Source organism: Corvus brachyrhynchos, unplaced genomic scaffold (assembly GCF_000691975.1).
Source record: "Corvus brachyrhynchos isolate BGI_N302 unplaced genomic scaffold, ASM69197v1 scaffold10, whole genome shotgun sequence".
Lineage (NCBI taxonomy): Eukaryota > Metazoa > Chordata > Aves > Passeriformes > Corvidae > Corvus > Corvus brachyrhynchos.
Genome location: NW_008236180.1, coordinates 1,145,437 through 1,160,422, shown reverse-complemented (window position 1 = coordinate 1,160,422; position 14,986 = coordinate 1,145,437). Strand labels below are relative to the sequence as shown.

At 47.7% G+C, this 14,986-nt stretch overlaps 1 protein-coding gene across 1 annotated transcript in view; it reads left to right on the top strand.

The window, feature by feature from the left end:
• The window catches only part of ZHX3 (zinc fingers and homeoboxes 3), a 46,284-nt gene that overhangs the window by 23,373 nt on the left and 7,925 nt on the right, over nt 1-14,986 (top strand). The window contains exon 3 of the mRNA XM_017732749.1: nt 13,118-14,986. This exon is cut by the window's right edge and continues 379 nt beyond it. Within this exon, the coding sequence (XP_017588238.1) occupies nt 13,278-14,986 (1,709 nt within the window). The 5' untranslated portion in view covers nt 13,118-13,277. The remainder of the gene's footprint in view (nt 1-13,117) is intronic.

Sequence of the window (14,986 nt, the reverse complement as noted above, 5' to 3'; positions counted from 1 at the left end):
AACTACTGACTGAGGAAGGAAGGGATGTGGGGAAGATGCCAGGCAACAAGGAGGGGGCTGGCAGCAATTTCCCAATGGAACTGAACCCTGGTGAATGGTTTCAGAACACTGATGTGCTCTGGGGGATGGCAAGTGACTGTAACCTGAATATCCCACAGACAGGGAGCTGCCATCCCGTGGGACCTTGCCCAAGGTGTCTCCTGCACTAGCAGCTTCTCAGCACTCACCAGCGCTTGCCAGGTGATGATGAGACTTGTGCCCAATTTTAGAAGGGTGGAGAGGATGAAGGGTATGGATAGGAGCAGCTGGCCCTGAATTTTGGGTGCTGCCCCTGCGATTGCTGATTGCTTTTGATGTGAAAACAGATGGTCCAGAAGAACCCCAGACGCGGTGGCAGCGTAGCTCTCCAGTGCTTTGGACAGTGCTGCAAACCACTTTCCCAGCTCTCCCTGGAAGGTTTGTGTGCAGTGTTACAGCAATAATCCATGGAGAGCTCATGGCAGGAGCCCTCCTGCTCGCTGCTCTGCCCAGTCTGGCCCTTTGGGAAGCAGCTCAATGTGATGACTCGTGGGACTGACCACAAGGGTGTTGCTCTCGTGGGGTTTCCCTGCAGAGCTGCCCTGTCTGCTCCTGATGGGATCAGGGATGAGTCCTGCAGCGTGTGAGCACTGTCCCCCGGCTGCCCTGCTGTGGGAGGCATCTATTCCCTTAATCCCCTGCCGGCGGGTGATTATGGGCTGTGCATGGAGGGAGTTCCCGCTGTCCTGAGCTCTATCCGGTGTGACATGCTGTCGTTCTGGTGCAGTATCATGAAGATGCTCCTCAGTCTGTTCACTCCTAGCCCAAAGAAGAGGGCAGGTGCCTGGAGGACCATGTTCTCCTGACCTGACTGTGATTTGGGCTGCTGGCCTAGAAATTAAATGCTCCATCATGGCATTGCCAGGCAGTCATCCCCATTCCTGTGTTTGCAGGCTGCCTGCTGACACAGCTTGAACATTTTAACCTTACTGTCCCCCTGTGCTGACTCCTGCAGTTTACTGTATCCTGCTGCGAAACAGAGTTAATAGTGTTGCTGTGCCCTTCACCCTAATGATGATGATGAATGTTTTAGACTGGTGTAATGAGACCACCCTTCATTTTTTTTCTAAAAAGCGAGGAGGAATTCTTGATTTCTGTCTCTATTTGAGGTTATACCATAGTCTGCGATGCCTTCAGTGTAAACCAGGAATATTTCTGTTATCCATGGGACACTTTGCAATGAGAACTTTTCCATGTTCATTTGAAGGGCTGGGAAATTTTAAATTTGCAACAGATGGATTTTCTCCAAAGGCTTCAGATTAAGTCAGCTCTAAGGAAATGACAGTCTTCGTATGGCACACTGATTTATTTTGTTTAAATTAGCTCTTATTTCCTTTCATTCCCTCATTTCCATGGAAGGATATTGTTCCCCTCTGCTCATCCTGCACCCAGTCTAATCTAAGTTCATGCAATTGTTTGTGACGAGTGGGATGGTTTCAGGAGAGCAAAATGCAGCAGTCAGCTCTCCTGTGAGTACTGTAATGATAGAAAACAGGCACAAATCCTTTTTGTTTTCTTTCATCACTCCATTTTTCCACCTGTCTGCAGGCTTGATTTGGCAAATAGAGCAGCTATTAGTGAACTCTCCACTGCAAGCTGGGGTGGTGAGGTGGTAACAAAGTCTCTTTGCACTTATATGAGCATATGAAATATTTAGGAAAGTCATCGAATACAGCTACTGGGGATGTGCTAGTAGGTTCACACCTGGCTGCATGCACAGAAGGTGAAGATTTCCTTGGGTTGTCATTTCTAGGGGTGGAGTTTTGAAGCCTGTGGCCAAGACCTGAAGGTAGGTTTGGTATCGGTTGGTGGTAATTGGGCTGTACTTGCATAATCATAGTAATTTCCTTCTTATATCTTAAATTTGATTTATAAGACCATGCTCCAGTGTGACTTAAAGCTTTAAGTGTTTGTCTCTGCTGGCAGTTGGCTGTGTATTAGCTGTGATTCTTTACAGAAATAAATGCTCAGTGTTGGAGCTAAATTGAATAATATGGTGGTGTGGTGTTTGTGTCTTAATCTTCCAAATAGCTCTCTTAACTTTGCTACATTGATGTCTGAAAGGCTTAAAAATAATAAAGTCCATTGCAGAGAGCTTTGAATACAGAGTGGAAGCTCAGTAATTGCTGGCAGTTCATGGGCAGACTCACTAAAACATGGAAAGGAGGCAATTCTCCCAGCATGCCTGAATTTTTTAAAAGAATCTCCTTGTATCAAGGCCTTGTGATCCACAAGGTACAAAGTGCATCAGTATGAATTCAGGCTTGTGGGACTCAGTCCAAAACCCCAAACCCTTTAGCTGCTCTGTCATACCAATTTAAAGCACCTTTTGTCTTCCTCATCCGTCTGCTGGGAGCTGTTTGCATCCCCAGCTTTTGGGCAGGGTAGGTGGAGTGGGCTCATCTTCCAACCAGCTCCACTGGCTGGTTGTCAGCAGAGAGCTGAAGTCCTGAGCCCCCATCCCAGCTCCCAACCTTTTGCTCTTCATAGGAAGGGGACAAAAATCCTAAATACATGGATTGTGTTTGTTTCTTTTTAATGTTGTTCTCAGGGAATCAAGTATCAAAGGGAAAGCTCTGAAATCAGGGATCTGGCTTTGCTGATTTTTCTCAGATGTTTATAGTTCCCCTGCTTCCCTGTGAATGAGTTTTTAAATGAGGATTTGCAAAGGGCAGCTAAGGAAAAGGCTGATTGGACCAGCAGGAATTTTTTTTAAAACCCACAAACACACCCCCAAAACAAACAAACAACCCCCGCCCCCCCAAAACTCAAACAAAACAAAAAACCAGAACAGGAGAGGGAAAGGAGGAGAATGTGATTTGTTTATCACAACTGAACTTGAAACTAATTTTAAATGTCTGTCTTCTGAGAGTAAGGAAATTCCTTTAGCTTGCAGCAGTAAATAACTGGGATACTTTCAGCTCACAGCTGATCTAGAGGATGGTGAGTTTTCAACTAAAAAAATACACTCTCCAGTAAGGCCAGTCCAATCCAAGTGTCACTAAACAGCTGGAGGAAGAGGAGGGTCCTGACTGGCATGGTTCATATCACAAATAACCCTTGAATGTTGTTCTGTGTCTCTGCATTCTGTCTGGAGTGTCTTGACAAATGGTTTTGAACAAATACAGTTTCAAACCAGGGAGCAAATGACCAGGATTGCATCTGGCTGGCAGGTGTGCAGTCCAGATGCCTGGATTTTGCCCAGCAAGATCTCAAATCAAGTCCCAAATCCATTTTTCTCTTGCTATCAATCTTAAAAGACATGGTGAGTATTTCAGAGAAAGGGAGAAGGTTTTCCTGTGGGAACTCTTGGGGGTCAGTGAATGAGGGTGTGGTGGTGGGGATGATGTTGTTTTCCATGCCAAGCTCTTCTTGGCAGCTGAGTGGTGAAGGATCTAATGGTGTCTGTGGTGAGCAGGATTTCTGAAACTCAGCTTCTCCTCAGGCTCATCTCAGCAAAGGGTTTGGCTGTTAGGATACTGAGCTCTCTTAATGGTCTGCCCTTCTCTGTGCCAGCAGGGCCTGTCCTGTCCAGTGCAATTGGGACTTCTGGAAGTCTGTCACTTATGTAGGTGCTAAAAGGGAACGGAACTTATTTGGGAGCTGGTGTTCCAGCTGAAAGAGCTGAGCACTTGCCAGTCTGACCACTTGCTTCTGAAGTCCTTGTGGTTCAGTGCTTTAGTCCAGGATATTGCCTATTTAAGGCAATGGCAGAAAACCCTGTGCCACTCTTGCAGAGTAGATATGTGAACTTTAAGCATCAGGACCAAATGGTAGTTCTGGAATTAGATGGTGTCCCTAATTCCCCTCTTCAGTTTTAAGTGGATGCAGCATTCTTCACTTACAGCTTCAACTGTTGTGTTGCATTGTTGTATGGGGTTGAACATCTGCCCCTTCTAGCCACAAAAGTGGCTGTGTTCCAGTGGTGGGTGCTTTCTTTCTATTCAGGGATCCTCTGAGGCCTGGAAAAGCTTGAGTATTAGGCATGACATACTGCGAACTGCTGCAGATCCACTTGGCCCCCTCCTCCCAACATCTGCAAGGCCAGAGTTGTCCATCTTGGCTCGTCCATGTACAGTGCATAAGAGCAGAAAGACCCATCCCTGCCAGCTGCTGCTGAGCAGTGAGAGGGGCCTCACCAGGAACCTGCCCATCCCATGCAGAAAACATTTGTGGTCCCAGCCTGTAGCAGAGGGAAGAGCTATCACCAGCTCCCTCAGGAGGGCTGTGTTGCTGGCACCACAGTGCCGGGGTCTTTCCCCACTCGCAGCACCCTGGCTCGGGATGCTCATCCTCCATCCAGCAGCTCTGCTGTAACCGTGCTGTCCTGTGGGGTGGCAGGGGATGGAGCAGGCAGAGCAGCACCTTGCCCCACATTAAAGGTTTGGATGCTAAAGCAGAGCCGTGGTGAGGGCCGAGGTGCCGTCTCACACAGGTCTCGCAGCCCAGCGTTTCTTTCCCTGCAGCATTGTTTCAGTGATTGACTGGCGCTGGCTTGGCAAAAGCCTTTTGAATATTCATTTGGCTGACGGGAGATGAGAGTGTGGTAGCTCCTTGAAATCAGCTTGGGGAGGGGAAGCAAATAAGACTGCCTTTTTCTCACTCCTAGTGCTACTTGAACTCTCTCAAATGCATGCTTCACATGGATAAATGATTGCAGAGACCTCAGCCTACCTAACAAGCCTGCTGTTGTACAGCAAAAATTATAGTGCCTGCATACTTGCCATCTTCATTTAAAAACCCATTCCTCATTAATATCACTTTATACATATTATTGCAGCTCAAAATGCCATTCCTCTTCTCCCCACCCATTTCCTTGTCTGGCTGTGACATACAGGAACTACACCCAGTGCTTGACTCGCCTCTCCTGACCTTTTGTAACTTGGCTCCAAACTCCTTTTTTTGGGTCTTTTGCAAAACACTGTCAGAAGGGAAAAATCCTTTGTTAAAACACAGCCAACTCCTGCCTCAACGTGGAACAGTTTGTTCTGCTGAAAGAATGAGCCAGTTCAGTGAGCAGAAAAACATTGCCATAAACCAGCGGGCTCAATAAGCTGCAAAAGCCATCGGCTGCGCGCAAGGTCTGAAAGGACAATTCTGAAGCAGAATCCATGGGGATGGAAAAAAATAATCCGTGATCCCAACCTGCCAGACCCCATTTCTTTGCTTTCAGACAAAGTATTTTGCAGTTGTCTTTTTGGTTATAGCAACTGTAAGTGGGGGAATGGGAGCTGAGGCCGAGCCAGGACGTAACGCAGCTCTCGAAGCTGCATATTGCAAAAGGGCACAGGGGATGAAGTAATCCAAAAATGCTCAGCTGGGAAGGGGCTGCAGCACTTGTAGTCATCAGGCTGTGCTGCAGATGATCAGCTCCAGCGCCTCTGGTACTATTTAGTAGATTGGTTTAGTCCTTCCCACCCACATCTTGTTTTAAAGCTCTGGGCACTCTCTATTTCCCTGGAATTGCTGCGAGTCTGTCCCTTACGTGGCTGCTTGGTAACTGGTGATCAGCCTGGCTTCAGCAAACGGTTCTTCATTCCGCAGGGGACTTGGATGCTTGGTGAGAAACCTGTGTGACAGGCTTTTGGGTTTGTGTCTGCAGTGGGATCGTTGTGGTGCTGGTACAAAAGCTGGCACTGGTTTTCTTTTAACAGTAAATGTTGTGCTGGCATTAGAGCTGCGGTTCCCAAATTTGGGGTGATGGCCCCTTGATTAAGGTCACCCGTTTGGAGGTGGATGTGCAAACCTGGCAGTGGGGTTGTGAGCAGAGGTACATCAGAAAGGTGGGCTCCAAGCCTTCCCCAAGATGATTCCTTGGGATGGGGCAGGCTGTAGCAGCACTGAGAGCACAGCGGGGCTGTGCCACTGTGGGTGCTCTGTTGCCATTGGGTGCTCACACCTGTGAGCTCCTCACCAGCTCAGCCAAACATTCCCTGCTGATGTAAAAGTCTCAAATATCCTTGTCAGAAATTTGGCGTGGACTAAGATCTACCTCTGGTGCTTAATTCATTACTCTGAGCTCCCTGGTGGATTTTTGGCTTGGAGCCAGTTCAGCAATTTCAGATAATAAAAACACAAAGAAGTGTGTTTTAGGTGTAACCTCTTCATCTTCACATACGTTCCGAAGGGCTGCATCTGCCAAAGCTGGGCTTGCCCCACACAAATGGTGATGCTTGACAATGAGCTCTAAGGGTGGGATCACAAGGTGTGTGGCACATCTGAAGGCGGTGTGGCAGGATATTAGTGACATGTGAGGGGCTGTTTGAGGTGCCTGTGTTTAAGATGAAATCACAAACAAAGCCCTGGCAATGCAAGCAAAGATGAAACGTCCTAGAGAAAGCACAAGGGGCTTTTGTGTTCACAAGCATGGCTGTACTGTCCTGTTCAGGCACAAACCAACCTGCTGGCAGTCACCAGCTGAGTATGAGGTGAGGGGGACACTGATACAGATGAGCTGAGGGACTTCTTGAAGCTCCGTTGTGCTATCTGGTGTCCTCTGCTGGTAGTGCTAACCTCGGAACTGGCTCTGTTGAGATGTGATTATCGGTCTGCTGGGCCTTTTGCTTTGGGGAAATGCCGGGAATGTTTTGCAGAATGGACAAAATCTGAGGATTGAAGCTATGGAGGTGGGTCCCTTGGATGCTGGAACTGTGAACCCTGCTAAGGTAGTGCAATGCGGAGCAAATCTGTAATGAAGCCTCTGTGCCAAGAGAGATTATTACTCTTTTGGAAGATGTTAATGGTATGATTGCATAACATTTATTTTGTGCTCAATCAAATGGATGAGGGCAGAGGAAAAGGAGTGAATTAATGTTAGTGATGTTAAAACAGAAGCACGCAAAGCTCCGAGGGATGATCAGTGGTTTTGTTTTGATGTGTATCGTGGTGGTTGTTTTTTATTCCTCACATTCTCCTGAAATACAGCACACGGGCTTGTCTCTAAGGGGGGCACACTGCCAATAGTCTAAAGGTTATATTATCCCAGTGACCTATTTTTATACTCTAATCGCATTCTGTTTCAGCCGGCTCTTTCTAACCTTCCATCTTGCTCAGTTTTGTGCCTGTCTGGGGAAAAAAAAAAGCAGAGATAATTGCCATTAGTCCCTGAGTGCTGAGGCAGCCTCTGCCCAGATACCATCACACAGGCGAGGTGCTGCTCTTACAGCACAAGAGCAATCCAAAAACACAGCTCGGAAATGGGTGACTACTTGAGACGGAGGGATGAGGAGTACTGTGGGGCAGAGGAGAGAGGGCTTCTCTTAAAGGCAGATTTTAAATGGAGAAGTCCAGCAGTTTGGAGAAGGGTGAAATTTTAATGAATAGCTCTGTTTAACTGGTCTAAATGGAAAAGACGCTTTTCTGCTCTAGGCCTGCCAAGGAATGGAGAATGAATACGATTGTTCGGTCAACCGGCTCCCACTGCATTTAGACTGTACCCGCGGTTTCAAAGCCAGGCTTAAGCTACAAAGCACCCTGACCAGTTGGCATAAAGAGAAATTGTTCCTTAGTACAAATGTTGACTGTGATGCTGCTTGAAGCTCAAAACTGCTGAAGTTTGTGCGTGTGTTTGTACATTCGTGCAGTGTGAAATAATAAGATGTGAAGAGCCTTTCTTGCCTACGTGACTTCTCTGGGGCTGTGGTTATTGTATTGCTGGTGGCTCTGCTTGTTCATGTTGAGATCACCTGAGGTTTGAGTGCCTGCAGAGTTAAGTGTGGTACCAATCTGCTCTGGAGGGGAAAATCTCATTAACTGCTCGTTGATGGGAACTTGCAGTCCTGAATGGGGTTAAACCCCAAAAGAATTAAGTGTGTCATGACCTTGGCCTGGGTTATGAACCAGGCTTTGGGTGGCAGATGCTACCTCCAGGTGCCAGCCCTGGGCAAGGGCATGGCACGTGCTGGGAGCCAGGGTGATGCTGTGCTGCTGGCATTTTTAGGCTGCTGGAGATGTTCCCATCCTGTGACTTCCTCCCAGCTGCAGCCTTTGCAGAGTTACTCAGGGAGGATTCTGGACTCCAGCTAGCTGGGATGTACAACTGCAGACTGGGAACAGAGGGGCTCAGCCCTGCCAAATCTTGCCCTTTCTTCTTCACAGAGGTGTGCTGGCACAGCTGGCAGGGAGGTCCCATCCACACCTTGGAAGTTTCTCTGGAGAGGTGATCTGTCCCCTCTGGCCATGTCTGTCCATATCGAGTGACAGGGATGTGGCCTGGAGGGGTCTTTGCTGAGGTGTCCATCCACACAGTATGTCCCTGGGATGGATTAGCAATAGCCCCCACTGGGCATGTTTTGGCAAAAAATAATTCAAACTGGTGAAATTCCTACATGACTTCCCATGAACAGATTGCAAAAGCAGAAGGAACATTAATGTCCAGCCAAAGAGGAAGAATCCCAGGACTGCCATGGCTGGCAGCAGGATGGCCATGGGCCTGTAGCCCACATACATGGACCTGTTTTTCCTCCCTTCCCCAGCACTGGGTAAATGCACCCAGTCCCAGGCTGCTGAGCTGCCTCCCAGTGCTGCCCAGGGCAAACTGGGTGTCTGTCATGTGGGGGGGACCTGCTGTCAACCATGGTGGGAGTTTGGGCTGGTGGGAAGGGGAAGGGGGCTCAGCCCTCAGGTTTGGGTCAATGGTGCTGGCTACAGGGATCTTTTAGTTAATGCCCTTACTAATTACAGTGTGATTGGGAAGTCCTCTGGAACGCCCAGAGACAGCACTTTATCTTTGGACCCTGGCTGGAGGTAGAGCCTGAAGGGGAGAGACAAAAACTCCAAAACGTCAACTTTTTTTCCTGCTTTGATTTTTTCCTCTTTTCCCCTCATATGATGCTATCAGCTGGGGCCTGCGGAGTTTCAACTTAAAAACAAACCACTTTTATTTAAAGTGCCAATATTGTGCTTGGCTCCATATGAGACAGAAACATTAACTTTGTCTCTGACCTGGGGAGCGTGTCTGCCTGCCTGGTAGGCTCTGAAAGTGTTGAGAAAACTGTCATTTTACTTCTACTTTGGTGCTTATTTTTAAAAATCTAATTTTTTATTAATTTCATTTTATTTTAACGGAGCATTCCCTCTTCAGCAGAGCACCAAAGCCCACAGAGCATGTAGCCACCCTTTGTGTCCCCATGGAGCCCTGTCCCTGGTGTCAGCATTGGCACCCAGGAGCTGGCAGGGCTGGGGGCAGGAGAAGGCAGCTGTCCCTGTATTCCCGTGCCTGGGCAGTGGGACTGGAGCTGCTGTGTCCTGGCTGGTGCTGCTGCCTGGTGGGTTTTCTGGTTGTTGTTTCTAGGCGAGGTTTGCAAAAGGTCACAAAAAATTAATCTTCTAACTGGGGACCTTGGCACTGTGCGCAGTGAATGTTTTGCATTAACAACCTAACTCGTTAATTCAGTGAAACATTTAAAACCAAACCAGTTATATCCAGCCAAGCTGGAAAAAGCTGAAAGTTCATACTCAGCAGTGCAGATTTCGAAACCTCCCTTTGTTAATCTCTGCAGAAGTAAATTTTCTGCTATTGCAGAGCTCACTGTGACCAGTCTGGGCATTGTTTCCCGCAGTGGAGGCAAAGCTGCTCTGCAGAGGGTTGGTTTTGTACCTGGAACTGCCACCTTTCCCTCCAGCATGATTTTCTTTGTGAGCATCACTGGGACAGAATTGGTTTGGCTCTGCTTTAAGTCACTTTTCCCTCAAATTTCCAGCAGCAGAGATGGTTTAGGTGCACTGCACATTTGTCCTCCTTACTCTGCTACCTCACTATGAAATTAGCAGGTATAAATTAAATAGGAACCATGAATTTAAGTACAATAACTTTGTCTTCCTGGCTGCCAGGTAGCTCTTCCTTTCAGCTAATGTCTCTTTGCTCCAGTTAATCATAAAATAATATGTAGGAAATAGAGTTCTTCACTCATGGTTGTGCAGATGGGTCTGAGGCATCTACAGTGGTGGTATATACACTGAGATCAGTTGTAAGGATGTTTTTCAATTGAATAATTTTTCTGCCATTAATCTACCCTATCCATTAGAACAGCCCTTCTTACTTTAATAAGGGAGAAATGAGTGAATTATCCATTCTGTTTTATATTAGTGGTGTATTAAAGTATTAAGTGCATTCCAGAAGGTGAGCAGTGAATAAAACATGCTCCCAACATGTGGTTATGCAACTGTTCCATGGAAATTAAATGGACAAACAGTACACTTGATTAATTTTTTTTTCCCCAGTAAATTGCCACTATGATTCACTTCCAGCTAAAATTTGCAATCTGTGTTCTCAGGTGGCATTAATATTGGAGCCCCGCAGGAGACCAGTGGTGGCTGGGGCTGCTTTGATTGCATTTTTAAGGAAAGTTGTTGGAGAGAGCACAGAGTTTGATGCAAATGTGCTGGTAAATGAAATGCAGAGCTTTTAGGTTCTCTGTAGGTGGGTCAGGCCATTCACATTTACCCAAAATAATAGCGATGGAGTGCTCGGGAGAGGCACTTTGTTAACGTGGCACAATGGGGGTCTTTGTGTGTCGCCATTGCTTTGTATCAAATTTATCTGTTGACAGATAAAAATCATCTTTTTGATATCTGGAGACCCCATAAACACTGGGTCATCTCTGTCAGGGACTGGAGCTGTCTCAGTAATGGAGACTCTGGAACTGAATCTCTGGAGTTTGCTGGAAAGAAAAAAGCTTGCAGAGCGCCCAGCAGCTTCTCCCTGTGTTAAAGCTGCAGGATAAAATGAAATAAGTATTCCCTTTTACCATTGCTTGCCTGAAATGAAACTCCTCTCAGCCTTTAAAGCTGTATTTTGTAGCCTTCAGGCTGATCTTACTGGTTTTTCCCTAATTGATTCGACTTGGAAAGGTCATTGCAGCCTGCTAGACTGTGTAATATTTAACTTAGCATCAAAAATGAGGATCTTGGGATTGGTGTCAAATGGATGCTGTTCCCCTCTGAATAGCACAGCCCATTCATACTCATCCAAATATTCCTCTTGCTAATGCTAATGAAAAACTTTCTGGCCCTCTGCAGAGGGCAGGACTAACCATGGGAAGGTGGGATGAGAGTGGCATAAAGCAAGTATTGAGATGTGCAATCCCCACAGTCTAAATCCAGCTCACAGCTTTAATACCTGTTTTATTTATAGATTATTTTTAAGTTATAATTTCTAGCTCTTCACGATGCTTTAGCATAGCAAGCAGTCTTTTCTGATGCCAAGTTCAGTGATGACTAACACTATTTACAGGACTGTTTTGTAATCTCAGATCAGCCCACATTAACGGGAAGTTACGTTTTCCCGTCAGTCTTTCAAACGGTGCCTGAGAGTTGCTGAGGCCAGAGCCAGCCATCCACGCTCTCCCATTTGGAAAAAATGATGTCAGCTTTCAGAACAAGCTTTTTAAAAAAAAAAAATCTCATAAAGTTAAGGAGGTCATTTGAAATTGAACTTCCTCCACTTGATTTTTTTTTTTTTTTTTGCATGAGGATCTTTCATTCCTCTGTTCTAAAAACTATCAACAAAACTAAGCACGGGAGGTATTGCATAAGCACCACCAAGCCATTTGCCTGATCTGCATTTCTCAGTGCATGAGATCAGCTCCAAATATCTGACCTGAGAAAGCTGCTGGTGCACAACTGCTGTAACTGATAGGAGTTACCTCTGTGAGTCATCTCATAGGATGGTAAGTATTTTTTTTTTCTTAAAGTTCAAGTTTTTGCGTGAGTGTTTTTATAAAGCTCAGTTGCTGTTACTGTAAATCCCAGGGAAATCTGGCACAGAGTCTTTGTAATATGAATCAGTGTGTCCATATGTTTCCAAGTGACCTTGCAGTCTGGAAAAATACCATTCTATCCCTCTGTTGAAGAGAAAAAAAAGCAGAGTTGCTGTAGAAAAGGTTGACAGAGGGGTGGCACCAGGCAGATGACTGCTGGTGCCAGCTACAGCAGCTTTACTGCCCTGGGGTCATGATCTCAGGCACAGAGCATTTGCTGTGCACGTGGGAATGCTACATCAGGCCAGGAATAAGGTTGTGGCTAATAAGGTTGTCCCTCAGCCAGCCCTGGCCTTCCACAGGCTGGAGCACTTCAGGGTCTGCTTCAGCTTCAGAGGAGAAAATAAAAAAGGAAAAATTATTGTTGGTTGGTTGGGTTTTGCTTATTTTTGTTCGGTTTTGGTTTTAAATGTAACAAATCTCTGGTTAGCCCAAGCAAGATGGGCTTGCACTGATGAGAAATTACACTTTGTTAGGGAATACCCCGGTGCATTGGGTGGTGTGACTGCCAAAAGCTGCAGAGGTGGTGGGAGGGGAAGGCTGGGAGCCAGGAACATTGTGATGCTGCTCTTGAGCTTTGGGGCCTTTACCTTCTCTTGCGGCTCGAGACGAGGACTCGCAGATGCTGTTGGAACAGTGGTGAAGTGAACACAGGATGGGAGGGGCATCTCCCAAGTGCTTTGCAGATTGCTGAGCAAGGAGGGCTAAAATACTGCAGCCCACTCGCTCCCGGCAGCAGCTCTGGGTGTCTGCAGAGACTCTTGGCACGGGCACAGGGCTCTGAGCTGGCAAGAAACTTCCCGATGGGATGGATGGAAAATGCTGATTTTGAAGAAATTGAAATGTTTTGCGCAGAATGTGGATTTTTCATCGGTTTTTTGTGATGGAAAGCAGGTGGCTTTCCCAGGTGACCCTGCCTGGTGTCACCTTCTGTGTGAGGCTGAGCTGGGACCTGGGGCACACTGGGAGCCCAGGCAGTGCTCTCCCTGCTGAAACACCAAAGATGGGTCTTCACAGGGCAGAATGAGGGAAAAATTCAGTGGTTTTCCTCCTTAAATGAGAATTTGATGTGGGCTGTAAAAGTGGCATATTTGCGTGTTTGTTTTGAAACAGATAGTTCATAGGGTTAGGTGTGAAAATACAGCAAACCCAAGGTCAAGTTAGATTTTTCCAATGAAAGAGGAAAAATTATTTATTGAGTGAAGCAGTTAAATACCAGGGCAGTTGTGCTTTGTCTAATACCAAGGGAACTAACCCCTCCTCCCTCTCCTTATCCTCAGGTTCAGTGGCAAATATGAACATTTGTCAACATTTGACAACAACTCCTCGGGACATCATGAGTTTGCTGGAATTTGGACCACAGAGCACTTGCAACAGCGCTTTCTAAATTTGAATTTAATTTAAATGAAAGAAAAATAGTCCTCTGGATCAATTGTAGCCATGGCTAGCAAAAGGAAATCCACAACTCCCTGCATGATACCAGTAAAAACACTGGTGCTTCAGGAGACTGAACAGGATGCTGGAGAAGATGATCATGAAGGAACACAACCAGAGGCTCCTGCAGAAGGACCAGCAGCGAGTGATGCTGGGGCCAGCAACAGTAATAATGGAGCTTTGTCCAACGGGCACCGCGGCATTGCCGATGGTGACACTTATATCTGCAAGTCTTGTGACTTTGGGTCTCAAGACCTTCACCAGTTCTTTGGGCACTTGGACTCTGAGCACTCAGACTTCAGCAAAGACCCCGCGTTCGCCTGCGTCGGGTGCAGCTTCCTGGCCAACAGCCACGAAGGGCTCTTGCACCACAACACGGAGTCTCACGCCGGTGAGACGAGCTTTGTCTGGAGGGTGGTGAAGCAGGACAGTCGTACAGCCGTGGAGCAAAGTCTCTGTGAGGCCACCAGCAGCCATGACCTGCCGGGAGAGGTCCCTGAAGAAGGGGCAGATGGCCAGTCTGAAATTATCATTACCAAAACCCCCATCATGAAGATAATGAAGGGTAAACCCGAGGCCAAAAAAATCCACACGCTGAAGGAGAATGTGTCAAGTCAGTTGGGCGGTGAGTCAGAGGTGAAGGATGGAGAGCATTCATTCCCAAATGGGTCTGTGCCAGTCAGCCAGCCCACTGCAAGTTCAACAAAGTCATCCCACATAGTGAATGGCTCCATCATAGGAAACGTGCCTGTTCTGCAGGCCGGTGTTGCACAGCTTGTGTCGCTGCAGCAGCAGCCCCCGTTGCATCAGCAGCTCCCCACATCCAAGTCCCTTCCCAAGGTGATGATCCCACTGAGCAGCATTCCCACGTACAATGCTGCCATGGACTCCAACAGCTTCCTGAAAAACTCTTTCAACAAGTTCCCCTACCCCACCAAAGCTGAGCTCTGCTACTTGACCGTGGTGACCAAGTACCCAGAAGAGCAGCTGAAGATCTGGTTCACTGCGCAGAGGCTGAAGCAGGGCATCAGCTGGTCACCGGAGGAGATCGAAGATGCCAGGAAAAAGATGTTCAACACTGTTATTCAGTCTGTGCCACAACCCACCATTACGGTGTTGAACACACCCCTGGTTGCAAATCCTGGGACTGTTCCCCATCTTATCCAGGCAACTTTACCAGGCCACGTGGTGGGGCAGCCAGAGGGGACAGGGGGGCTGCTGGTCACGCAGCCCATCATGGCAAACGGGTTGAAGGGCACCAGCTCCTCCTTCACCTTGGCAGTGACTTCTGTCCCCAAGCCGCAGCCGGCGGCGCAGCACAGCACCGTGAGCTCCAGCAACACATCCGGGGTCAAGGTGGTCAACAGCGCCCAGTCACTGCTCACCGCCTGCCCTGCCATCTCCTCGCAGACCTTCCTGGATCCCAACGTCTACAAAAACAAGAAGTCCCATGAGCAGCTCTCAGCCCTCAAAGGCAGCTTCTGCAGAAACCAGTTCCCTGGCCAGGCTGAAGTCGAGCGGCTGACAAAGATCACAGGCTTGTCCACCAAGGAGATCCGAAAATGGTTCAGCGACAGGAGGTACCACTACAGGAATGTGAGAGGCGGCCGGGCCGTGTTCCCTGGGGACAGTGCTCTTGATTCCCTGCCCGAAATCACCTTCGACGTCCCACCCAGAGGAGCCGAGCTGAGCCCTGCGGCAGCGGCGGGGCGCCC